We start from the raw sequence: 27308 nt of genomic DNA on the forward strand, positions 1-27308 counted from the left end.
ATCTGAAGTTTATCTTGAAGGATTTTGAGCATAACCTTGGCAGCATGTGAAATGAGCACAACTGTATGGTAGTTTGAGCATTCCTTGGCATTGTCCTTCTTGGGGATTGAAATGAAAACTGACCTTTTCCAGTCCTGTGGCCAGTGCAGATTTTCCCAAATTTGCTGACATATTGAGTCTAGCACTTTAACAGCATCATCTTCTAGGATTTGAAAGAGCTCATCTGGAATTCTGTCCCTCTACTCACTTTGTTCGTAGTAATGCTTCCTAATGCCCACTTGACTTCACACTCCAGGATGTCTGGCTCTAGGTAAGTGATCACACGATCATGGTTATCCAGCTCATTGAGACCTGTTTTGTACAGTTCTGTATATTGTTGCCACCTCTTCTTAATATCTTTTACTTCTGTTAAGTCCTTACTGTTTCTGCCTTTTATCATGCCCATCCTTGCATGAAATATTCCCTTCATATCTCCAATTTTCTTGAAGATACCTCTAGTCTTTCCCATTGTATTGTTTTCCTCTATTTCTTTGCACTGTTTATTTAAGAAGGCCTTCCTATCTCTCTTTGCTGTTCTCTGAAACTCTGCACTCAGATGGGTATGTCTTTCCCTTTCTACCTTGTCTTTCACTTCTTTTCTCAGCTATTTCTAAAGCCTTCTTAGACAGCCACTTTGCCTTCTTTCATTCCTTTTTCTTTGGAATGGTTTTGGTTTCTGCCTCCTGTACAATGTTTCAAACTTTCGTCCATAGTTCTTCAGGGACTCTGTCACCCAGATATAATCCCTTGATCTCTTTGTCACTTCTGTTGTATAATCATAAAGGATTTGATTTAGGTCATACATGAGTTGCCTAGTGGTTTCTCTACTTCCTTCATTGTAAGCCTGACTTTTGCAATAAGGAGCTCATGATCTAAGTTCAGCATTCTGGTTAGTCTAAATCATCTCAGCTCTTTTTTGCTACTTTTTTTGGGGCAGGAACCAATCACACTTCAGTTTTGTGAAATTCTTGTTTGAAATCTTTAAAAGACTTCCTGTCTGTTACCAAGTTAGAAACATGGGTGTTTTCATCTAACAAACAGTTATGGAGCATCTGCTGTGTGCCAGCTGCCTGGAATATTAAGGAGATCAGAACGTGAGCACTGTCCCCAAGAGCTCCCAGTCTAAAGGGAAAGCTAAACCTAGCCCAGCTTCGTGCTATGGAATGTGGTAGGTGCATTTGTTTTCAATGAGAGAAAAAAAGAAAAAACTGAGAAAAATGCAAGCTGAGAGTGGTCACTGAAAAGTGAGATCGTCCTTAAGGGTTCCAGAGAGTCATTACCTGAAGAAGATGGAATGGGCCCTGGCACAGGCTTTCAAGGGATCTTGCAGGAGAGGGGTTCAACTGCCACGTCTTCCAAGAAATTGAGAAAAGAGACCTAATGGGAATGGCTGGGGAATCTGGCCAGTCTGCCTAAGTTGTGCTTCTGCTTAGGCTCTGGCACTAGGTACTTGAGAGGCAAGAAGAAGATAACACAGGGATCAGACAAATAACCAGAGAAAGGGGCTCACATGCCTGAGAGCAAGACAGTAAGTTCGCTTACTATTTGTTCGAAAAGGCTATTTCACTAGTTTTAAATAAATCCTCTGAATAAGGAGACATTTTTACAAACATGGAACCCGTACCCAACATGTGAGAGCCTCGGCTTTCTTAATCTGGAAACAAACATTGATGTATCCTCTAGCAATAATATTGTTATCTCTGATCTCAAGGCGAGCACAGCTGTCAGCCAGAAATAGTACACTGCGTCTGCCGACTCTTGTGACAGCAAGTGTCTATTGTAGGCTTTTCCCTTCCTCTTTCTTCCTCTTAACATCTCAGTCCAAAGTCACAGTTTAAGCATCTTGCCCAGTACATGTTCCAGTACCACCCCCCTCCACCATTTTCCAAGTGGAACATGGAGAGCAGAGAAAGAGCATCATAAGAGCAGAGAAAACTGTATTACCGCCTTCTAGAAACCCTAATAGACCCGAGACCCTCAGACCAACAGCTACTAATCCTATGCCGTCCTTTGAAAGAAGATGGAAAGGGAACTTGAAGGACATTTTAGTGACTAACTGAGGTGTTTTATCTAAGTAAAATTTACTTCTCCCTTTAGAAAATTTTTCACTTAAGACTAAATAAAAACAAACAGAAATCCCACTGTGTGTAGGAACATTGTCAAGTTTGTGCATAAGTGTATTTTGGTGTATGTGGACTTTTATAAGCATGTTAAATAAATTCACTGTTTGTTCCTTTATTACTTCTCATCTTGATTTTACCTTATGAACAAACATTGCTGACAGAAATATTTAGGGGCGCTATTTCTAAATAGTAAATAATTTATGTTGTCTCATTTGTAGTGATTCAATGTGAGATATTATTTCATCCATGACTCATCTTCTATAAATTGCCAAATGCATGTTGTGAGTTTTCATTCTCTTGGTTTACAGAATTTCATTAAAGAAATAATGGGTAAAATAATCAAACTCATATCTTTTCCATAAAGAACCTGCAGGTACATATTATTTTCAAATTTGAAGACCTAATAGTCAGTATTTTGGTCCTGCTATGTTTGATGTTTTGACAAAATCCTGTAACTATGGGAACATTAAGGAATGGAATCAACTGTAAATTTATTGCCCACTTGTGGCAGTTTGTAAGAATGACTATTTCCTTTCACAGTCTTGTTTTGATGGCAACTTTTAAAAATTTTACCTCTCTCAACTGGCCAGTAATGACTTGGTCCTAGCTATAGATTTTTGCAAGTTATAAACTGTGTGATGGACTTAGTATACTTCCTGGAATTTATAAAAAATCTACCAGAAAGGTTTCAATCCTCAAAGAAAGCAAATGAAACATACCTGCTTTTTAATTGTTAAAGATTTGAACGTGTTTTTAATTAAACATGGCATATTTTCATTTATGGAACCAGAATCTTCTATATATGTATGGTGTTAGAATCTGCTTTGTTTATACTGTGTATCAAGATGTTTGAGTTCAATAAAAAGTGACTGATTTTTGCATTGGATACTAAACTAAGTCAAGAGGAAACAGCCCCTGATACTGTTTAAACGAAGCCATCTGCTTGCTATTTAATCAGTGTAGTCGTGTGAACTTTGGCAAAGGGTGATTGTTTTGTACAGTTTTCTGGATGTATCTGACCAGTTAACAGCAGAATGTTCACTACCGTATTTGTCTACTGTTTTGAAAAGTTTCCCCCCACTGATTCCTTAGGCATATATTGTCAGTAATATCCTACAAATTGCATCTGTTTATCTTTATATTTCAAATGCAGTGTCACTCAAATTCAGAAAGTGCACTTTGGATCGAAAACATTACAGATGTGTGAAGGGCAGTTCTAAGTTCTATATGAAAGTTGAGGACATGTGGAAGATGTTACTGCAGAATGAAAGGATTTGGATAGAGACAGAGCTGGAAGCCGTTATAATCATAGCTCAGGAAAACCAGCAGATTTCATTAAGTGATCAATGAAAGACACATACTGTTCTGTGGTTAGCAACTTGGGCTTCATGCAGTCACTTCCACCTAACACTGATAAATGACTGCGGAAGATCACAACTTTACTCTTCTCAGATGCCTGAGTGGTAAAGACAAGTTCCCTCAGTATCAGGAGGAAACTGACGTTAATAGAAAGACCACATTCCTCTAAAAGGAGGGGCTATCAGGATCTCTCTGAGCGGGAGTTGAGACCATATGTAGCTTAGGATGCCCCCAGAGAATTTCTCAATTGGCTGTTAGTCATCTGTAGCCAAGGAGGTCCAAAATTGAACTCTGGATTTGCACCCTGCATCCTGCATCTTGCTTCCTTGTGCCCATCCTATTTTGCTCTTCCTGCAGCCTTTTCCATCTTATTAAACGGATCTTATGAAACACCATTTTTCCAGTTGCTCATGTCAAAACCTTGGAGTCTTCACTGACTCTTCTCTTCCTTGCAAACTCCATTTTAAATCCACTAACTAGTCCTACTGATTCTACTTTGGAAAAATATTCAGAATTTGACTGGTTCTCACCACCCTCACCATTACCACCCTGTTGTATGAAAGAAGGTGTGTGGCCAGTTGTGCCTTGCCTGGGTCAGCTACTTCTCAGCCACTTGTCTCTTGGTTTCTTGTCTCTTCAGTTTCTGTAACTTGTGAAATGTGGGTAGTCATTGTACCTCCAGCATAAGTTTGTGGGAAATATGAAATGAACGTAAAGGATTTAGCTAACGGTGAGTTGTTAAGATATGTCAGCTCTTCCTGCTAGAGCATCTTCCAAGTATACAGCTTAGGCCAGGCTCTGTATAACCCCTGGCCAACTGCCTCAGAACCACTGGGGGTTTGTTTAAAATGCAGTTTCCTGGGTTCTAGCCTGAAAGTCCCAGAGGATCCTGAGAGTTTTGAATTTTTATATGCTTTCCAGGTGATATTTTGCATGTTAAAGTTTTAGACTTATATGTTGGAGGAAGGAATAATGGGCCACAGTTGGAGGATGGTCATCCTGAGCCCCAGAGTCAGACCCACTGAAGCAACTAAACAGCAGCAGAAGCAGCAGCAGTCCCGAGCCTGGGGAAGAGTCAGGATGAGGGGACCCTGCTGCTTATGGGGAGTCAGGGGCGAGGCCTTTCCTTCTCAGCAGTGTGTGTGGGTGTGTGTGTAATGTATGGCATGTGTATGTGTAAGATATATGGATTGGGATATGTGTGTTGTGTGGCATATGTGAGTGTGGTATGTGGTGTTTATATATGTGGAGATGTAGTGTGTGATGTGTGGTATAGGGGTGTGTGTGTGTGTGGTATGTGGTGGTGTGAGTGTATGATGTGGGGGTGTATATGTATGTGTGGTGTGTGTGTGTGTTCTGTGTGGTGCATGTGTGTGTGGTATGTGGTGGGCACTGCATGTGATAGGTAGGACTGAAAAGTAGGGTTTGAGAAATGAACTGGTCCTCTGGCTGCTGCTGACTTTAAAGTGATCTGGTTCTGAGGCAAGAGTCAATTGCCAGGCCTAACTGTTTTCTTATCCTTGGCAGTGGGATGTTCTATGATGGGAACCACACCTATCTCATTGAGCCGGAAGGAAATGACACCTCCCAAGTAAGTGCTCCTTCTCTTTGCCATGGCAAATGTAAACAATGCTGTGGGATTTCTTTCCCCCTCTTTTTCTTTTCTTTTTTCTATTTTGCTTTCTTTTCATACTTCAGGGTCAAGAATATATGTATAAACATAGACATATAATATATATATAAAATGTGTATAATATATATATATATTTTAAATAGTGAATAAGGGAAAACCGCAGACTGTGAGAAAATAAATTTATCTTGTTTAAGCCACCCAGACTAAGACAGACCACAGCACATTATGGTGGAGATAGTAATGAAGGCTTCAGAACACCTCAGAAGAAAAGTATTTCCAGCAGAGGGGAAAAGTAAGAGGTAGATTTTTTTTTAAAGATCACTGTGGTTTTGCTTTGTTGCTGTTCAGTTGCTGAGTCAGGTCTGACTCTTTGGGGCCCCATGAACTGCAGCACACCAGGCTTCCCTGTCCTTCACTGTCTCCTGGAGTATGCTCAAATTATGAATACTGAAGGCAGTGAAGGACAGGGAGGCCTGGTATGCTGCAGTCCATGGGGTCGCAAAGAGTTGGACAGCAGCAAGACAAAACCACAGTGCTCTTTTTTAAAAAAAAATCTACCCCTTACTCTTCCCATCTGCTGGAAATACGTTCCTTCTGAGGTATTCTGAAGCCTTCATTACTAACTCCACCGTGATGTGCTGTGGTCTGTCAGTCTAGAGGGCTTAAACAACATGAATTTATTTTCTCACAGTCTGGGGACTGAAAATCCAATTTCATGGTGCCAGTTGGGTCAGTGTCCATTGAGGGCTGTCTCCTTGGGGTGCAGATGGTGTTCTGTGAGGTCTGGTGTCTCCTCCTCTTCTCATCAGCGCAGCAGCCTTATCAGACTAGGACCTCACTCTTGTGATCTCTGTTAACCTTTATCGCATCCTTCTGACCCTATCTCCAAATACAATCAAATTAGGAATTTAGGACTTAAAACATGAGTTTGGGAGGGACATAGACATTTCATGATGGGTCAAATTCGCAGATAATGTGATTTCCCACTCTTTTTCTTTTCTAGATTCCAGAGTTTTCTCTATTGCCTATTTTCTTTAAGGCCCCATGCTGATGAAATTTAGAGAAATCCAGGTTTTCTCAGTTCTCTTCCTCAGTTTAGTTTAAGCATTCACTTTCTCAAAATTAGAAAATGGTTGCTCTTACTGACTGCAGAGAAACATGATGCATTCCATCCTAGCTCTGTACGCACAAATATTCTTCCACATATCATGGAACACCAATCAAGCACTCAGAGAGGCAAATAACGTCAAGAAACGCTGATTGTTCTGCCACTCATAAACACTCTTGTATGGGAAATTGCCTGTTTTGTGTTACTTTCCAAGTACCCACTGAAAGCTGTCCTGTCCCTTTGCTTGACAGTGTGATTTTTAAAAAAAGTGGTATCATGAAACTTGACTATTTATGACCTTTGTTTTTTAGTAATTGAAGGAAGCCAGATGAAATTATTTGAATGCTCATTAATTTTTCTTAGATGAAACATGGTTTTTTGTCTGTTGGATTTTTACAGATGTTTGTATGACACTTAAATTTTGAGGCAGGGCCTGCTGTGGGCATTCTGATTGTGCCAGTTACTCTGCTTCCCAACAGGAAGACTGTTAGCTCTGCAGTCTGCCTGGCAAAGATGTCAGGCCCTAACAGGAGGCAGGGCTTCATGGAAAGGAACCAGTCATAGAAAACATTAACCCCTTTCCCCAGATGTCTTACTTCTCCTTGGGCGAATAGGTGCATTCATTTCTTTTCCATTACCACAGGCTTTGGCTTCTCCATCCGTGAAGGCATTTTGCTTCTAATGAGCTATCACTGTGGTGCTGGGATAATATAGGAGTGAATGGGAGGGATGTGCAAGGGCTCATCGCCTTCCCAAACTTGAGAGAATGTGTAGTCAAGCAATGGTTCTTTTAAGGTTTCACCTCCCCCAGCTATAATCACCTGAGCCTGGAGATTTCTGGTTGTATGTGCCTCATCTCTCGTTTGTGTTATTTCAGGAGGATTTCCATTTTCATTCGGTTTACAAATCCAGACTGTTTGAATTTCCCTTGGATGATCTTCCATCTGGTATGATTTCCATATAGTGATTTTTTAAAAAAAGACAGATTTAATAATTCATTTTAATGCTTTAGAACTAATTATATGTGGAATATCATCAGCCTACGACTGCTCATAACAGTTTCAGAAAGTCAAGTGACATCAAGAGGGAGAAAAAAATGCAAACTGACCTCATGTTTATAGTGGGTGAGTTTGGAAAGATATTGCTTGAACTCAACAAAGAAGAGCTTATTAAAATTATAAGGCTCAAAGTAAAGTATTCCTTTACTTTGTTAAAGCAAAAATTGGTCTGCATAGGTAGAATATATAAAATTCACTCTTGATGAAATACTCAGTTTGTACACATGGAGATGAACTTGTAAATATTTTCCCATTTATTATTTATTTCCTCATTTCTTTTTGAAGAAAAGCATTTTAAGAAAGAACCATTGTAGATTAATATTTATTATGATGATGTGCTATTTGTGAAATTGATTTTTCCTTCCAATGTATGTTTATGGGTCCATCTATTTATAGGTTTGATTTGAGAGTTGCATCCATGTCTTTTGGTGAGAAGGGCAGGGTATTCATGCTTTGACCTTGTTAGAGGAGCAATGATTATGCAGAGCACATTTGTCTCTGTCCACACTGGACTCATTTTCGTGTTCTCCTTCTAAAGATAGGGTATAGCTGATGTGGAGATGCTTCCTCCCCTACTTAGCCAGCCCTGATTATGGCCATTGTATAGTCTAATTTTTAAACATTTTTTAGTCTTTGCACCAACTCCGTGAGGTCAATATTATTATTCCCATTTTATAGATGAACAAACAGAAGCTCAGCTAGTTTGTCTCTTCTAGAGTTCCACAGCTAGTAAGAGGCTGAGTGGGTGTCTGGATTATGGCACTACGAGAATGTGCCTTGGGAGACAGGCACCAGGGCAAATGGAAAACTTACTAAAGCGAAGTCTAAACTCCTGCTTAGGAAAATGACTTAAAGGCTGCATTGTCTCCTCATTAGAAAATGAAATAAGTGTTTTCAAATGTTCCTTCCTCTGAAATAAATTTGTAACTCCTGGACCTTTTGCAGTTACCCTAAAGAGAAACAGAACTCACCCCTTCTCTCCTGCTGCCAAAGGGATCAAAGTTCCTAGTTTATAGAATTTGCTATTTGGAAAAATCTGCAAATGCACAATAGATACTTTTACTTCACATAGATGCTTTATACTGTTCTTTCATTATCATATGAAACTTTTTACAATCCCTATTATGGTAAGAAAATAAATCATGATTAGCTGCTTGAGAACAAAGTTGCAATCCAATAGGCATTACTGAAAGCAATAAACATTATTTAATATTTAAAGTAATCAAGAAAGGTTCCCCACTAAGGACTTTATTATAGGCTTGCCATGATACAATCTTAGAATAGTTTTTAAGAAACTTCATTCAGAATTTCTTTACAACAGAAACTTCGGAGTTGACTCAGTAGTTTTTATGCTATGAAAAATGAGTTTTGACCATTTTCTTTGAAAAACCCCAGCTTGTTCCTGGTTATCTTTTAGTATCAGAAGTTGACAGTATTCATTTTAAGAGTATTATTTGCCTCAAGCTGTTTAGACTTACTATGACAAATTGGAAGGAAACAAAAAATAAACAAATGTCAAAGCTGCAATTTTTTGTTATATAAGCTGAAAACTAAGCTTTTTTAAATTTTAGGTTTAATAAAGTGTCACTGCGTTGTGGGTTATGTTATGTCTATTTTGCTATGCATTATGTATTTCCCAGAGGTAGAATATGATCAGGTGTTCCCCAATCTTTGATTATGGAATGTTTTATTTTACATGACACATCTCTCAAGACTAGTTTTCTTTTCCTAGGAACACATTTTAAGAAAAGCTTTTTTGTTTAAATATGACCACTTAGCACTCACTGTTTAAAAATTAATATGATGAAAAACCAACCAACCAACCAACAAAAGCAAACAAAACAGAAATAGACTCATAAACATAGAGAACAAGGGGGTGGTGTCCAGAGCATATGGGGGCCAGCCAAAAGAGGAAAAGGAGGTTTATAGATACAAACTTCCAGTTATAAAGTAAAGAAATCATGGGAATGTAATGTAAAACATAGGGAACATAGTCAATAATATTGTGATAACTTTGTACAGATACAGATGATAACTGGGCTTACAGTGGTAACCATTTTGAAATGTATATAAATATTTAATCACTATTTTGTACACCTGAAAATAGTATGATATTGTGTGTTAGTTATACTGCAATAGAAAATTACTATGATGAAATACACCAGTTTTGTGTACTATTTGCCGAGTTCTGACACTCTTGTCCTCCCCTGATGAAAAGTAGAGTATTTCCATTACCCCAGTAATTTCCTTTGTGTCCCTTTTCTGTCAGTTTCTCACACTTCTGCAGTCCCTTTTCTGACTTTTTTCACTGTAGATTAGTTTCACCTGTTCATACAAATGAACTCATTCATCATATTCAGCTTCTTTTGCTTATTAGCACATGCCTGAGGTCCATGTTGTCAAAGGCAGAGATAGTTCTCTATTTTAATTATTGAGTATGTTCTTACTGTTTGCAGATAGCACAATTTTTCATCTCTTCTGTCGATGGACATTTGGATTGCTTCTAGTTTGGGGCTATTATGAATATAACAACTATGAATATTCTTGCAAAAATCTTTTTTGGGGACACACATTTACATTTCTCTATCAAATACCTGGGAGTTTAATAACTGGGTCACAAGGTAGTATACCTTTAACTATATAATATTGTTCTCAAGCTTCGGCATGTACCAGAATCACCTGGAGGGCTTGGTAAACACAGATTGGTGGGCTCATCTTCAGGTTATTTTTTTCAGCCACTTTATTGAGGTATAGTTGAAATACAAAAGGCTGTATATTTAATGTATAGAACTTGATGAGTTTGGAGGTAAATATACATCCATGAAATCACAACAACCTATGCCATAAACATATTCATCCATTCCAAAAGTTTCCTCCTATACTATTTATGGTGATGGTGATAAAAACTATTAACATAAAATCTAACCTCTTAGCAAATTTTTAGGTATACGATACAGTATCGTTAACTGTAGGCACTAAACTGTACAGTAGCTCTCTAAGACTTATTCATCTTGTGTAACTAAATCTTTGTCCACTTTGACTAGTAACTCCTCATATTCCCTCCTCCCAGCCCCTGACATCCACCATTCTAATCACTGTTTCTCTGAGTTTGACTATTTTAGATTCGTCATGTAAATGGTATAATGTAGTATTTGTCCTTCTTTGTCTGGCTTATTTCACTTAACAGAATGTCCTCTAGGTTCACCTGTGTTGTTGCAAATGGCAGGATTTTCTTTTATAAGACTGATTAATATCCCACTGTGTGTATATACCATATACTCTTTATCCATTCATCCACTGATGGACATTTAGGTTGCTTCTGTATCTTGACTGCTGTCAGTAATGTTGCAATGAACATGGGAGTGCAGACACTTCTTTGAGACCCTGATTTAAATTCCGTAGGCTATATGCCTAGAAGTAGGATTATTACAATCATATGGTATTTCTATTTAAATATGTTGAGAAATATTCATAATGCTTTTCATAGTGGCTGCACAATTTCTAGAGCTTTTGATTAAGAATGTCTTGGGTGGGTTGTGAGAATTTACTTTTCCAAGTTCTCAGGTAATGCTAATGTCCCTAGTCCAAGGAACACAATTTAAGAACTACTGTTGAATGAAAAATCTCTGAACCTTTTCCTGAAGTGGTGATACCATTGTATACTCTCAGCATTACATGAGAGTTCTAATTGTTCCACATCTTCACCAACCTTTGGTGTGTCATTCTTTAGTGAAGATTAGTGGTGGAAGGGAAGGTCAAGTGGCTATTTAGATGATTTACCATTAAAAATATGATGGTATTTATAAGAGAAATATGAGAAAAATTTTGAGATAAATTAGAACTGGAATAATGCTTGAGATTTTTTTGAATTTTATTCCTTTGTGGTATGTTTATTTATATTAATATAAATGCAATTACCTAAATTAATGTTCTATATTTTCATTAAGTGTGATATTTATATTATAAAATTAATAATAATTGTGTATAATTATATAATTTATAGATTATAATTATAATAATCATTGTTGATTAAAGTTATATAATTTATACCAATTAGGGCTGGTAGAAGTTTGATTGCCTTTCATGAAATAAACCTGGAAAATGCACTAAGTTAAATTTATTTTTGTTTCCTTTTAGAATTCCAACAAGTAAATATCACTCCACCAAAATTTATTTTGAAGCCAAGACCAAAAAGGAGTAAACGGCAGGTATGTATTCACAGGTATATGTCACAATATTTTAAAAACATTTGGCAACTGCCAGTCAATTTAATCTACATTAAGTCTGTAAGAGGTAGGAATTAGTTCAGGTATTTGCCACAGTGTGGTAAACAGCAAGGGTGCTACATTCATAGAAGCAGTGGAGTTAGGGACATATTATTTCATAGACTCAAAAAACACTCAAGATAGTGGCGATAACATGGACATTCATCGTACAGATGGGTTCTGGGTCCCCTGCTGCGGCATCTCAAGTTGTTTCTATCATAGGCCTCTTTCCTTCCCCGAGTATGTACCAACCACATCATGAAGTCTGCTTGGATGGTACAAGTCCTTATGTTTATCCCCTTAAGAATACCCCCTTAAAAATGACTCCATCAAGTTTTAAAGCTGCAAAATGCTATTGTCACACTTGAACTACTTTGGAGTCTAGGATATAAAATCAGAATGTCTGCTTTATGCATGTTCAATGTATATTGAACTTAGAAATAATAATAATAGCAGTTTATTGTTTACTGTACAATGCTTTAAGCCACATGAAGTGGGTACTATTATTACCCTTTCACAGGAAAAAAAAATAGATGTCTCGGAAATGTGCAAATGACTTGCCCAGAATCATAGATCTGGTAAATGGTTTATACAAAATAAAAACTCTGGTCATCAGAATTAAGATATCATCACAGTTGTGGTGGTAGTTGGTGTAGGTTTGTGTATGACGTAAAAACAGGATGAGAGAAATAAGACTTGTTTAGTAAGACAAAGCAGTTGAAGGGACCAGGTATTTTCTTTTTAATATATGTTTAATAAGTATGAAGTAAAATGTGTTTACAGACAGATTTCTAACATGAATAATAATTGCTAAATATTTTGAGTACTCACCATGGGCAATTGTATTAACGTATTTAATCCTCATAACAATTTTTTGAGAAAGGCGTTATCATTATTCCTATTTTAAAGACATTGAAACATAAGAGACTTAAGAAATGTTACACTGGGTTACCTAGCAGTGGAGCTGGGAGTCTGACCTAGAAGTCTTTCTTGTCCCTGAGACACACAGCTGAATATTACTTGGCCTTAATAAAGAAGGAAATCTGGCCATTTGCAACAACGTGGATGGACCTGGAGGGCATTAAGCTGAGTGAAATAAGCCAGGCAGAGATAGACAAATATGGCATGGTATCACTTACATGTGGAATCTAAACACAAAACAAACAAACAAATAAAAACACATAGAAAGAGTAGAAACGTGTTTGCCAGGGGCTAGGCAGTGGGGGAAAAGGGAGAGATTGGTTAAAGGGTACAGACTTTCAGTCCTATGATGGGTCATATCTGAGGACCTAATGTGTAACATAAGTTTCCTACAGCCAAGTTACCAGGGCTTGTTTATGTGCTGTTTCCTTTATTATATTGCAGCTTCGTCGATATCCTCGTAACGTAGAGGAGGAAACCAAGTATATTGAACTCATGATTGTGAACGATCATCTCATGGTAGGGTTTGCTGAATTTTGTGTTGTTTGAACTTGCCCATGCCTAGCATAAAACTGGTGGGTGCAGAAATATGTTTAGAAGGAAGAAGCCTATAAAGTTGTAACCTGGAGAAGGTATTTGTATAATCAAACGTTTCTGTAACCCAGCAACAACCTGTAAACAGGAAAACACTCTTAGGTAAACCAATTCACAGTATTTTGTGAAGTTCCAAAAATATTTCTGTGATTCATAATGTTAACTCCTTGGATTTGCTTAGTTAATTTAGGGGCTAATATCTTCTCTTACTAAAATGGCAAGGTTAAAAAAAAAGGGAAACTTCCGTTTTATAATTGAAAAAGTGAAGCAGCAATAATGTGACACTTTAATTTGCAATGTTTAGCTTTACCCTAATAAAATAAAAGCATTTTTTTCTGGTTTTCTTTTCCTGTGCCATAAACCATTTGGAAAGGCTTATAGACTTATTTACAAAACAGAAACAGACTTACAGACTTAGAGAAAAAATTCATGGTTACCAGAGGATAAAGATGGAAAGAGGGATAGACTGGGAGTTTGGGATTGACCTGTGCACACTGCTGTATTTAAAATATATAAACAACAAGGACCTACTGTACAGCACAGGGAACTCAATATTTTATAATAACCTAAATGAGAAAAGAATTTGAAAAATAATAGATACATGTATATGTATAATTGAATCACTTTGTTATATACCTGAAACTAACACAACACTGTTAATCAAAATATTCTCCAATATAAAATAAAAAAAAGTAAAGCTTATATAGCCAAGCTCTGAAGATTTTTAGGATAAAAACCTAGCCAAACTTTTTTTTGAGTCAGTTTTTTTTTAATGCCCAGTTTATGGGCATGTTTTATACTCAATTCATGGGCATATTATAATCAGCCTGGTTACATTCATTGCATATCAGTGAATTATAATTGTTTCATGTAACCAGAGTTTTAAACTAAATATATTCAGTGCTGCATTTTGTTGAATTTTACTTAATTTCAGGTACATGTACATTTTAATTTACTTTGAATTATTTATTTGGGAGAAAATGTGTCATTTATTTAAATATGATTAAGATAATAGAGATTTTAATTAATTAATAGTAATTATTATTATTGAGTGCTTCTCGTTTGTTTATGGTAGGACTGAGTTTTGTATTTCTACCAATTTAATTTTGTGAATGTTATTTTTCCTGAGATTTTTACAGAATAAGCTGTAAAAACACATATTTTGGACATTTTAGGGTATCATAAATTCAAATGTCTGTAAGTATCTATAGGCAGATAGTTCGAAGTGAGCCAGATATAAAACAATAGGGAAGGGTCAGGTCTATGGCAAAAGAGAAGTCTCATGGTCTGTCTGTCTAATAGGAGTGACTGCTTCTCAGCCCTTGCCAGTTATTACCATGTGTGGATACTGATTTTAAATGAAGCCAGAAGCCAGATTTTACATGATATATCTTGAGTTTTAAAACAGCCTTGAGGTCAAACCAAAAATATATATAGTTCACATCAAGCTGTAAGTCCCCTCCTTGTGACCATTAAAGCTTTCTTCTCTTTACTGAGTAAATCTGTGGAACTTTTCATACTTTCAGCATTATTCACATTCACTTCTTCTGGCTTTCACCCTACTTTTATTTGTATGTCTTGCAATTCATTGATAACTTTCATATATGTTCTCATTTTGAATAATAATCTTGTGATAAAAAAATAAACTTTTGAAATGGATGCAGTGGACATTTTTTATTTTATCTCAAAGATCTGTGAGGCCTCAAACTTTAGGAACCTTGCCACAGACTTTGCAGCATCTAAAGAATTAGGTGTCAACTCTTGAATTTTTTTTACAGAAAATATTAAAGGTCTTTTAGTTACACCGTGTTTCCTCTGCTGAGATGAGCATTTGTTGATGACCTTGAAGTCCTTCATTTGTTTTCTTTTGCTTTCAGTTTAAAAAGCATCGGCTTTCAGTGGTACTTACCAATACGTACGCGAAATCTGTGGTGAACATGGCAGATTTAGTAAGTATGAACCCGAATCAGAATTGCCGCAGAGGAATTTTATCTCCTGATTGCTAATAAATTGGATAATACTCTTATATTTTCACTGCCCTAAATTGCACTTTAGCCAAGATGTCCTGTAAATCCGTGGTAACTTTGTCATGAACTTTATTTGACTTTGATCTCTGACTGGGAAGATGATAAAAGGAAGAGGTCAGAGACACACCTTTATGGCTGAATTTTTTTTTTTCCTGTATTTTTCACACTGGAAAAGAAAAGGTTGAGTCCTAGCCCTTAACAAAGATATTCACAGTGTATTTCTAGCAATGAAAAAACAGCTGTGCCTTTTCAAGAGTGCCTGGTGCTGTGGGAATGATGCAAATAAGTAATTCTACTGTACCTACTTTTCAAATTTCCCTGAGAAGTCTATGCCAGTACCTTCCCCATGAGTTTAATTAGGGCCAGTCAGAATGTACAGAAATCATCTCCTTGGAGAGTGTTCCCTTTTTCACTAGGGAAACTCAAGAAACCCTGAATCTTACAGGGTGCCAGAAAATGGACTCTGGGAGAACCGTGAGTAAGGGTGCAAATATTTGTCAAAAAGGGGTATTTTATGTCTAATTAGTTAGCACTCTTTTCTTTGGGTGTTACTTGGTAAACAGTTGGATTCTTATTACTCACGGGAAACATGTATAAGTTAGAAAAACAATTAACTCCCTTAAAAATAGTGGTTTCTCACTTTTCACTAAAACTACAGGATTTTCCATAAAAGGAGCTTTGTAGACCTGTTCATAAATCATTTGATTTTTTTCCATGTGTATATCTGGTGTGTTCATTTTGTTGATATACTAGATATATAAAGACCAACTTAAGACAAGGATAGTATTGGTTGCCATGGAAACCTGGGCGGCTGACAACAAGTTTGCCATATCTGAAAATCCACTGATCACCCTACGTGAGTTTATGAAATACAGGAGGGATTTTATCAAAGAGAAAAGTGATGCAGTTCACCTTTTTTCGTACGTAACTTTTATAATGATTTATTACTTTTCTTTGTTCCACATTGAGTACTCTTATTACTTGTGATGAGATGTACTGTTTGTACTGCATAATGCAATTAGGATTTGATGTAGCAGATATATTTGAAAGAAGTTTTAAAGCACAGATTGTTTGAAATTGTCACAAATATTCAATAGGTTTAATCTTGAGTTATTTCATTATTGCATGTATATTTCATTTTTCAAGAGATCTAATCAGAGCATTTACTGAGTGAAAGTACCATTAATTCTCATAAGGAGTTCTCATATTCTTAACAACAGAATAATTATATTCTTTAAATTGCTGTCTTTTAAATGCTGATTTTCTCTTTGTTTTTGGTCTAAGGGAGAGCTTAGTATCTCTAGGGTATATTTTATATTTTACTTTTTCTTACTCTTATGGTTTGTTCTCAGGGGTAACATGTATATTTAATATAAAATCATTTAAAGCCAGAGCTGTTGAAGAAAGTTATAAATGGAAGCAAAAGTGTGGTTTTGAGGTAGCTTTTATTTTACACAATTCCAAAGTTACAGAAAAGTTGCAAGAATACTACACTACAAGGAAATTCCATATGCCCTTTACCCAGATTCATCAATTGTTCATAGTTTACTCCATTTGTTTTATAATTTTCTTCTTTTTATCCTTCTTTCTTCCTTCCATCTATCCATCTCTCTATCAGTGTGTGTGTTTTTTTTTACCCCTGAACCATTTGAGAGTAAGTTGGAGACATTTACTTATTGGGCCTTTACTACTAAATACTTGTGTATATTCCCTAAGAATAAAGCCATTCTGTTATATAACCACAGTAAACTCTCAAAACCAGAAACTTTAACCTCAGTACAATGTTTTTATCTAACCCACTGTCTGAATTCAAATTTCACCGATTGTTTCAATTCTGTTTTATAGCTTGCTACTCCTTCCCCTTGTCCAAATCTAAGATCCAGTCCAGGATCACACATTACGTGTAATCATCATGTCTCTTTGGTTTCCTTTAATCTGTAATATTTCCTCAGCCTTTCTTTGTCTCTTTTGAAGTTAACATTTTTGAAGAGTTTAGACAAGTTATTTTATAGAATGTTCCTCATTGTGAGAATGCTTGATGTTTTCTCATTGTGAGATTCAAGTTATATGCATTTTTTGACAGAAATACTACATACATATAACTCATGTTAGAGATTCTTTTTCCAGAGGTATAGTTCTATTTAAGATAGTTGTTAATCACAATGGGAAACATTCCTCGGAAACTTTTTCTTTTGGTTATGTGTGTGAACAATTTTCATATTCTTCCCTTACCTCCAGAATATATAGTATAGGAATGTATGTGTATTGAGAAAATAAACATGGTAAATTAATAATGAGAGGTGCTATGACATTTGAGCTGTGAGCAGTAAGCCTTTTTCATTTCCTTTTCTAAAAGGGGAAGTCAATTTGAGAGTAGCCGGAGCGGGGCAGCTTATATTGGTGGGATTTGCTCGTTGCTGAAAGGAGGAGGCGTGAATGAAGTAGGTGTGAACATCTGTACAGTACAAAGTGGTATGATGGCTGACGATGTTTTCCTAATATTTAACGGACAATTTAACAGACAATTTCCTAATAACAGACAGTATTCTATATACTGCAGATATTGTTATTTTATTAACAGCCAATGTGGTTACTGTAAATGACCCAAGGACAGAATAGGAAAATAATTGAAGATAATATTGGATAATTCTGTTCATATTCTACTCAGACTAATTTCCAGGCTTAGCATTATGCTGATTATACAGAGAAAATCTTTACCTTTCTTGAAAAATAAGACCCTATTTATCACTTTGACTCATTTTCCAGAGAATTGAGAAATTCCCTGAAACATTGGATTACTACTTAACAACTCAGTTGAAAATTTTCTTCCTCAATACTTGGCAAATTTTTGGAGGAAAAAAATAGACGAGGTTTTCCAAAGGGTTACTTCTGTCCCTCGGGCACTAAACCTGATGGAAGTGATCTAAAAGAAAAATACCTGAATCTTTGAGAGGCTACACATTGAAAAGAAATATGCCTAGATGTTTTCAAGTTTATTTTGACCGAACATCATCACCACCACCTCTAAGTCATATTGTTTGTTTTCTGAAGCCAAGTTCTATTTAATTTGGGGAATTTAGAAGTGCTAGTGGACAAATAAAGATGAGCAAGTTCAAAATAAAGTATTTTTATTTTCTATTAACTGGATGACTAGCTTAATTGTATACAAGTATAAAGCTTTTCAGAAATGTCACTGGTGAAATTTGGACTCAAAAATTAGATTTAAGTTTCCAAATCTGGAAGTTGATGATTCTCTGGTTTCTTCTCTATAACACTTAGTCAAACATGGAATTATTTCTTACTACCTCTTCCTTAATGCTCCATAGTTCAGCACTAGCTATTATGTATTAACCTCTGCTAAATAAAATGCTTAGAAGTTTTTTTCAGTTATATTGTGATATGTTCCCTGGTTCATCTTAAATAAAAAATAATTTGCACTTACAAGTATTTTATTTTTGTTTTTCAGTTTGGGAAAACGGACTTAATGGCAGTTACACTTGCCCAGTCATTAGCCCATAATATTGGTATTATCTCAGACAAAAGAAAGTTAGCAAGTGGTAAGTTTAAGTACATGTGTGGTTTAGTTATATTTAAAAGAGACTATCTGTAAAATATTTTGCAGATTGAAATTCTTTAACTCAGTTGATTAATCAAAAGATTTTTAGTGATAGTATAAAGATAGCCTGGGCACAAAATGTTTTTTTTCCAAAGTAATACAAATGTTAATATTTGCATCACACAAAAAACTTCCTCCATGTATCAGTTCAGACTCAGTTGTGTCCGACTCTTGGTGACCCCATGAATCGCAACACGCCAGGCCTCCCTGTCCATCACCAACTCCCAGAGTTTATCCAAATTCATGTCCATCGAGTCGGTGATGCCATCCAGCCATCTCATCATCTGTCATCCCCTTCTCCCCCTGCCCCCAATCCCTCCCAGCATCAGGGTCTTTTCCAATGAGTCAACTCTTCTCATGAGGTGGCCAAAGTATTGGAGTTTCAGCTTCAGCATCAGTCCTTCCAATGAACACCCAGGACTGATCTCCTTTAGGATAGACTGATTGAATCCTCCATATATAGTAAACATTAAAGCCAGGTGATGTTAAATTAAACTATGACTTTAAAGGACATAAGTTCAGTTTGGTAATTTTGAATGGTCTCGGCATAGAGGTTTAAGGTGTATGTTTTATTATTGTTTATTTAAAACATCTCTTAGTATTGCTACAGAGGTAGAATTTGCCTGCAGAATCAGATCTGATAAAGGGCTCAGTAAAATATGGGCCTAATAAAATATGCTAGGTTTAGCATCTATGATAAATATATATTCCCAGTAGGTAAAGTTACTTTACCAGGAATGATCGAGCACTATATATTTGGAGTAAGTTGACTATAATCATATTTATTATTTTAGCAAAAAATGCCATAAATATGATTGTTTATATTAATTACAACTGTTACCATTTATGGGCTTCCCTTGTGGCTCAGTGCTAAAAATATCTGCCTGCCAATACAGGAGACATGGGTTTGATCCCTCGGTCTGGAAGATCCCCTGGAGAAGGAAATGGCAACCCACTCCAGTATTCTTGCCTGGGAAATTCCATGGACAGAGGAGCCTGGTGGGCTGCAGTACATGGTGTCACAAAAGAGTCAGACACAACTTGCAACTAAACAACAACATCAAAAATTACCATTTATGAAGTGCCCACTCTGTAAAAGATAGTTGAATGCCAGAATTATCTACATTTAGATGCTCATTTAATCCTCAAGATGATCCTGCAAGATATTCATTATCAGCTGATAATGAAGATCCATAAAGTGTCTGGATCTTAAAAGGGTAGTGTCTCCAAGATTACACACATATTAAGTGGTATACCCAGATTTTGAACCCACGTGTATCTGATTCTGAGACTCTTCTGCTTAACCAATATACTGTACTACCTTCTACCAGCAACCTTGAGTGCAGAAGTTTTAAAAATGGATGAGAAATTATAGGAATTTCCATAAAAACCTATGAAACCAGAATCCTGTGGTCATGCGTCACTATTTCGTTGCTATTTGATTGTTAAGCCATTTTAACTGAGTGCTTTAAAAATATGGCCACTTGTTAACATTTTTCAAAAGACTTTATTTTAGTAGAAATTATATAATCTCAATAGAGTCAAAGTAGATTTTTGTTGTTATGCGTTGCATAAAACACTTCAGATGTGAGGAAAATTAGAGGACTGATCCTTTACTGATTTGTAAATGTACATAAGGAATAAAGTGAACATATACTTTTAAAAATAGTAACTACTCTAATGCACATTTTTCACTTTGTAACAAGGTGTATGCGTTCATTTTCTCTTAGGTGAGTGTAAATGTGAGGACACGTGGTCTGGATGCATAATGGGAGACACTGGGTAAGCCACTTCTATTTAAAAATGACTTACTGTTCCTTTCTCTACTGTGCTCTTGTTTTCTTAGGAGGATGGCAGTCAATAAGGTACTGCCTGGCACCCTACCCATAGGGATTTAAGACAAAATTGGCAGTTGATTTTCTCAGTGGCTCTGTAGGAAACATAGTTTCACAAAACAGTCTTATGTTTATGAAAACAATTGCTGTCTATTAAGCTAGGAAGTCAAAGATTTTTTTTTTGCGGGGCGGGGCAGGGGGGGGATAGGACTTTGAAATGTGGTGAGTCAGGGCCATGCAGGATAAATGATTCCACCAACTTCAGGTAAATATAATAATTTTTTTTAAAGAATTGCTTTCTTTTTTAAAGAATATTGAAGTATAGTTGTTTTACAATATTGCATTAATTTCTGCAGTGCAGCAGAGTGATTCAGTTATACACATATGTACATTCTTTTTCATATTCTTTTCTGTTATGGTTTATCATAAGATATTGAATATAGTTTGCTGTGTTATATAGTAGGGCCTTGCTGTTTAATTCACTCCTTATATAATAGTTTTCATCTGCTAATCCCAGGGCTTCCCAGGTGGTGCTAGTGGTAAAGAACCTGCCTGCCAATGCAGGAGACATAAGAGATGTGAGTTCAGTCCCTGGGGGAGGGCATGGCAACCCACTCCAGAATTCTTATCTAGAGAAATTACCTAGAGAATAAGGTCGCAAAGTGTTGGATACAACTGAAGTGAATAAGCATGCACACATTCACATCTGTTAATCCCAAACTCCCAGTTCATCCGTTCTCCATCCCCCTCTCCCCGGCAACCTCTGTGTCTGTGGGTCTGTTTCTCTTTTGTACATAAGTTCATTTGTGTCATATTTTAGATTCCACATATAAGTGATATCATGTGGTGTTTGTCTGGTTCTGATTTACTTCACTTGCTATGATAATCTCTAGTTCCATCCTTGTTGCTACAAATGGCAGTATTTCAGAATAAGGAAGGAATGAAGTTGTTCAGAAAATTTAAACTCAGTACAGCTTTATTTGGAGGGTTTGACATGAAACACTTGATAAATGAGTTTACAGTAAATAATTATAAATTCCATTAGTTAATTCACTTAAACATTAACCGTTATGCTAAGAAGTGGGAATATAAATGCACAGGCCAGGGGGAGAGATTTTTATAAAAACCTATTCATTCTTATCTTAATTGTGTTTTCACTTTTATAAAAAGCTCAGTGTAAAACAAGTTTTGAAAAATACAGAAAATAAAATTTGTACCACCTCTTTTCTTGCCATCAGGTGATAACTGTGGTTAATATTTAAATGTGCTGTGCTGTGCATAGTCGCTCAGTCCTGGCCTACACTTTGCGACCCCATGGACTGTAGCCCTCCAGACTCCTGTCCATGGAATTCTCCAGGCAAGAATACTGGAGTGGGTAGCCTATGCCTTCTCCAGGGCATCATCCAAACCCAGGAAGTGAACTTCCTTTTCCTGCTTTGCAGGTGGATTCTTTACCAACTGCGCTACCAAGGAAGACCATGTTAACAGAACATTAAAATACTTTTGTTTAAACCTAGTAGTTTTGGAAATTCCCTGGCCATCTGTGCTTCCATTGCCAGAAGGCAAAGGTTCGATCTCTGATGGGGAAATAAGATCCTGCATGCCATGAGACGCAGCCAAAAAAATACAATAAATCCAGTAGTTTTGTATTTTTTCTCTTTCCATTTTTATTGTTTTATAAAATTTGGATTATATTGGTTATAGCTGTTTATTCATTTTTTACTTAACATTATATAGTCATCATTTTTCTAAGTCTTCATTCTTTAACACTATGATTATTAGTAGCTCAGTCAGTAAAGAATCTGCCTGGAACGCAGGAGACCTGGGTTCAACTCCTGGGTTGGGACGATCCCCTGGAGAAGGAAATGGCAACCCACTCCAGTATTCTTGCCTGGAAAATCCCATGGACAGAGGAGCCTGGCGGGCTATAGTCCATGGGGTCGCAAGAGTTGGACACGACTTAGTGACTAAACCACCACATGGTATTTTAGTTTTATTAATACATCATGGTTTAGTTAACAGTTTTCTGTTGAACATTTAGGTTATTTTCATGTTATTTGCTGCTAAAAATTGTGCCACCATAAATATCTATATTCAGACATCTCTGCACACATAGCAAATTAATTCCTCAAGAAAAATTTATAAAAGTAAAATTACTAGATTTAAGGCTATTTCACATTCTGAAAATTCTTAATGCATAGTACCAACTTGCTGTATTGCCAGGTTTCTTTTTCTGTTGACCCTTGATTATTTTGGGGTATGTTTGTGTATATATATATATTTTATAAATATACATAATAAAAGTATATATTATTTTGGGACATATATATAGCATTTTGAAGCAATCTGAGACTTGAAGAATTGGACGAATAGTTACAAAGAACCTTTTGTTTCTGAATCATAAGTTCTACCATGGTGTCTGTCACTTCAAAATGCTAAACAATGGACATTTCTGTGGACATAAACTTGGGCAAACTCAGGGAGGTGGTGAGGGACAGAGGCCTGTGTGCTGCAGTCCATGGAATCACGAAGAGTTGGACACTGGACACAACTTGGTGACTAAGCAACAACAACAACAGCAACAACAAAAAATGTACATTTCTATGAACAAAGGCATCTTCCCATAGGACCGCAATTCAACCAAGAAAATCATCTAATTCTTAGCCTCATTCAGGATTGGCCCTGTGTTTCTACAATGGCATTTTAGCAAAAACTTCAGAATCAGGATTTTTTTTTTTTTTTATCACAGTCAGGTTTTGGTCTCTTCAGTCGGGGATAATTCCTGTCTATTTTGATTGTCACAACGTTGACACATTTGTAGATTACAGGTCAGTTATTTTGCAGAATGCTCTGCAGTTTGGGTTCCAGCCCAGGTTTAGTATTTAGGAAAGGCTTATTGTGAAATAAATTATTTCTAACTCTCTCTGATGGAAATTACAGGTATGTAGGTGTGTGTTTCCTTTGAATGGGTATGGAGATAATGCAGAACAAATCATAGTCTCCACTGGACTTCCCAGACGGCACAGTGGTAAAGAATCTGCATGCCAGTGTAGAAGATACAAGAGACATGGGTTTGATCCCTGGGTCGGGAAGATCCCCTGGAGGAGGAAATGGCAACCCGCTCCAGTATTCTTACCTTGAAAATCCCATGGATAGAAGAGCCCGGTGGCTACAGTCCATGGGGTTGCTAAGAGTCGGATTTGACTGAGCACAGTTACTACTCGTCACTGTTCAACACAATAGAAGAATGTATTGTTGTTGCTTAGTCCCTAAGTTGTGTCCGACTCTTTTGTGACCACATGGACTGTAGCCCGCCGGTCTCCTCTGTCCATGGGATTTCCCAGGCAGGAATACTGGAGTGGGTTGCCATTCCCTTCTCAAAGCAGATGTTATACATAAGTGGAATTTATTATTTATTTATTTAATTTTTAGGAATAATGTACAGTGTTAACAGTGTTACATTTTAAAACTAGTTTACAAACAAGGGAGACAGAAATTATACCCAGCTAATGCTTTTCTTCTCTCTTATAGATATTATCTTCCTAAAAAGTTTACCCAGTGTAATATTGAAGAGTATCATGACTTCCTAAATAGTGGAGGTGGTGCTTGCCTTTTCAACAAACCTTCTAAGGTAATAAGTGTAATCAGAGTTGTTAAGTTAATAATCTTTCTCAAATATATAAACACAAATTTTCATTCATTGTGTCTTATGGAATGAAACTTTTCAACTTGGCTCATGTGTACGTATTCTTGATATGCTAAATGTCTGCATTTCTGAATTGAATTAATCATGGGCTATTCTGATGGGAATAAAAAGCAGGTATAAATTAAAGTTTTGCTTTCTGGAAAATGTTCATTTTCTTTTCATAAAGCCAAATGAGGATTCAGGGTTTGCTTACAAAAATGGTTTTACTTTGCATTTCTTTTTCATTCTCTTGATGCATTTTTTTTTCCCCTTTGGATACAAAATCATAAATCATACTGATGAAAAAGGAGGTCTTTCTCCTCTCATTAATTCCCATCTCTGGGGCAAATTATTACTACTGTTCTCTGCAGAGCTATGTTAATAGGTAGAACTGAACTTTATATTAAATAAATCAGTGAATTTATTAATTTTTGTGATGTTTTCCTCATTGCCCACAAAATAACTTTGTTTCACAAGTTAATACAGTTGAAAAAGAGCTTTTCACAGGTAATTGTATTTGATTCTCAGAACAATTCATTATGTAGATGGAAGCTAATGTTATTGTTATTATTGTTTTAAATATTAAAACACTTGGGCTCTGAGATGACAAGCTATTTGCCCAAGTGTATCTTGGCTAAGCCAAGATTTGAATACAGACATTCTGACTCCAAATCCCTTGCTTCTGTTTGAAATGAAATTTTAAGAGTCCTTCTGGCTTTGTTTTAGCCAATGCCTAGATCATCTTTTGCTTTGATGGCACTTATCAGACCCTATGTGGTGTGTATGTTATATATGAAAATATGATTAAGTCTGAAATGGAATCAATACTAGATACTTCTAAAGTTTCCAGTTCTAAAATTCTACAGTCATACTTTATATCTTAGGGAAATAAAAATATATTTTGAAATGACTGACAGGCCAGAAGTGTAGGTGTGACACTTGTGATCTCTCATATTATATTTGGTGCTGATTTTTCTACATTTTAGTGCCCTTCCTGGTTTTCATTCCACAGCTTCTTGATCCTCCTGAGTGTGGTAATGGCTTCATTGAAACTGGCGAGGAGTGTGACTGCGGGACCCCGGCAGTAAGTCTTTGTGTTTAGATGATTTCTTTAGGTTATTTGGGGTTATTCTAGATCCACACTGAACCATACAGAGCAAGTGTTGTGCCTAGAAATTTCATAAGATTTCTGGAATAAAGATGGGAATTGTGAGGCTGTACATTTATTTTAGGAAATATCCTGTTGCTTTCAGGAAAATGACACCACTTTCTGACATTTTCCAAATGTTTATATTCTTTAGGAATGTGTCCTTGAAGGAGCAGAGTGTTGTAAGAAATGTACCTTGACTCAAGACTCCCAATGCAGTGATGGTCTTTGTTGTAAAAAGTGCAAGGTAAATAAATGTTGATTGATAACCAACTGAAAGAAAAGAGGACATGTTTGATAAGTTAATAGGGCAATAACTTAAGTAGTTAATATTTAAGGTAAATATAAGCAAATAACAATAGACAATAGTAAGACCTGATATATGTTGAGTGACAAGTGCCAGAGGCTTTATAGGAGTCTCACAAGTCTTGTGAGGAGTAGTTACTATTTTTATTCCCATCTAACAGATGACAAAACTGAGGCTTGTAGTGATTAAAAATACCAAGTAAATAAGGAGCTAGGGCCTATGTGTTTGTAATCCCCGGAGTTTGTCTTCCTTCTACTGCCTCCCTGAAGAGCGTGGACTTTAAATGAAACCATTTAATGTGCTATAATATATATGTAACAATATTAATAATAATAACAATATAATATAATTTAAATGAAACTATTCTTTGAATAATGCTTTTCCTTTATTGTAAAGCCAAGTAGATATTCAATTCAGTTCAGTTCAGTTCAGTTGCTCAGTCATATCTGACTCTTTGCGACCCCTTGGACTGCAGCACACCAGGCTTCCCTGTCCATCACCAACTCCCAAAGCTTGCTCAGACTCATGTCCATTGAGTCCGTGATGCCATCCAACCACCTCATCCTCTGTCATCCCCTTCTCCTCCTGCCTTCAATCTTTCCCAGAATCAGGGTCTCTTCAAATGAGTCAGTTCTTCACATCAGGTGGCCAAAGTATTGGAGTTTCAGCTTCAGCATCTGTCCTTCCAATGAATATTCAGGACTGATTTCCTTTAGGATGGACTGGTTGGATCTTCTTGCAGCCCAAGGAACTCTAAAAGGTCTTCTCTAACACCACAATTCAAAAACATTAATTCTTTGGCGTTCAACTTTCTTTATAGTCCAACTCTCATGTCCATACATGACTATTGGAAAAACCATAGCTTTGACTAGATGGACCTTTGACTAGATGGCAAAGTAATGTCCCTGCCTTAATATGCTGTCTAGGTTGGTCATAGCTTTACTTCCAAGGAGCTTTTAATTTCATGGCTGCAGTCACCATCTGCAGTGATTTTGAAGCCCCACAAAATAAAGTCTGTCACTGTTTCCATTGTTTTCCCATCTATTTGCCATGAAGTGATGGGACCAGATGCCATGATCTTAGTTTTCTGAAGGTTGAGTTTTAAGCCAACTTTTTCGCTCTCCTCTTCACTTCATTTTCATCAAGAGGCTCTTTAGTTCATCACTTTCTGCCATAAGGGTGGTGTCATCTCCTTTTCATGGTGCTCAACCTGGAATATCTTGTGTATTAGCTGTTGAGGCAACAAAGGAAATCTTTGTAGACATTAAAACACCTTTCATGTGTTGTGCATTACTGTTCAAAGCATCTTTATACACCTTGTCTATTTTCCTTCTCCCAATAACATCGTCATGCCTGTCTCCAAATATTTAAGCCTTTACATCAAGACTATGGTAATTTGGGGCTTACCTTGCTAAAAGAAATCTATTTTTTCTTTTCTCATATAAAATCTGGTATAATTTCATATTATTTCTAAGGTATAATATCTTTCTTTCCCTCCAGTCTGTACATTTTGCAGAGGCAGAGCCAGGCACTTACACTGTAATTGGAACAAGACTTCAGTAAATAATTGGTGAATGAATGAATAAACATG

At 36.5% G+C, this 27308-nt stretch overlaps 1 protein-coding gene across 14 annotated transcripts in view; it reads left to right on the forward strand.

The window, feature by feature from the left end:
- Positions 1-27308, forward strand: part of ADAM22 (ADAM metallopeptidase domain 22) — a 224978-nt gene that overhangs the window by 141917 nt on the left and 55753 nt on the right. For all 14 annotated transcript variants that reach the window (XM_043872822.1, XM_043872825.1, XM_043872824.1 and 11 more), the window contains exons 6-17: positions 5049-5112; positions 7140-7209; positions 11458-11528; positions 12951-13025; positions 14978-15049; positions 15881-16047; positions 17484-17568; positions 18594-18684; positions 20474-20525; positions 24110-24209; positions 25276-25347; positions 25565-25657. In XM_043872822.1, coding sequence (XP_043728757.1) covers positions 5049-5112; positions 7140-7209; positions 11458-11528; positions 12951-13025; positions 14978-15049; positions 15881-16047; positions 17484-17568; positions 18594-18684; positions 20474-20525; positions 24110-24209; positions 25276-25347; positions 25565-25657 — 1012 coding nt within the window. The remainder of the gene's footprint in view (positions 1-5048; positions 5113-7139; positions 7210-11457; positions 11529-12950; positions 13026-14977; positions 15050-15880; positions 16048-17483; positions 17569-18593; positions 18685-20473; positions 20526-24109; positions 24210-25275; positions 25348-25564; positions 25658-27308) is intronic.

This window comes from Cervus elaphus, chromosome 18 (assembly GCF_910594005.1).
Source record: "Cervus elaphus chromosome 18, mCerEla1.1, whole genome shotgun sequence".
In the NCBI taxonomy this organism is placed as follows: domain Eukaryota; kingdom Metazoa; phylum Chordata; class Mammalia; order Artiodactyla; family Cervidae; genus Cervus; species Cervus elaphus.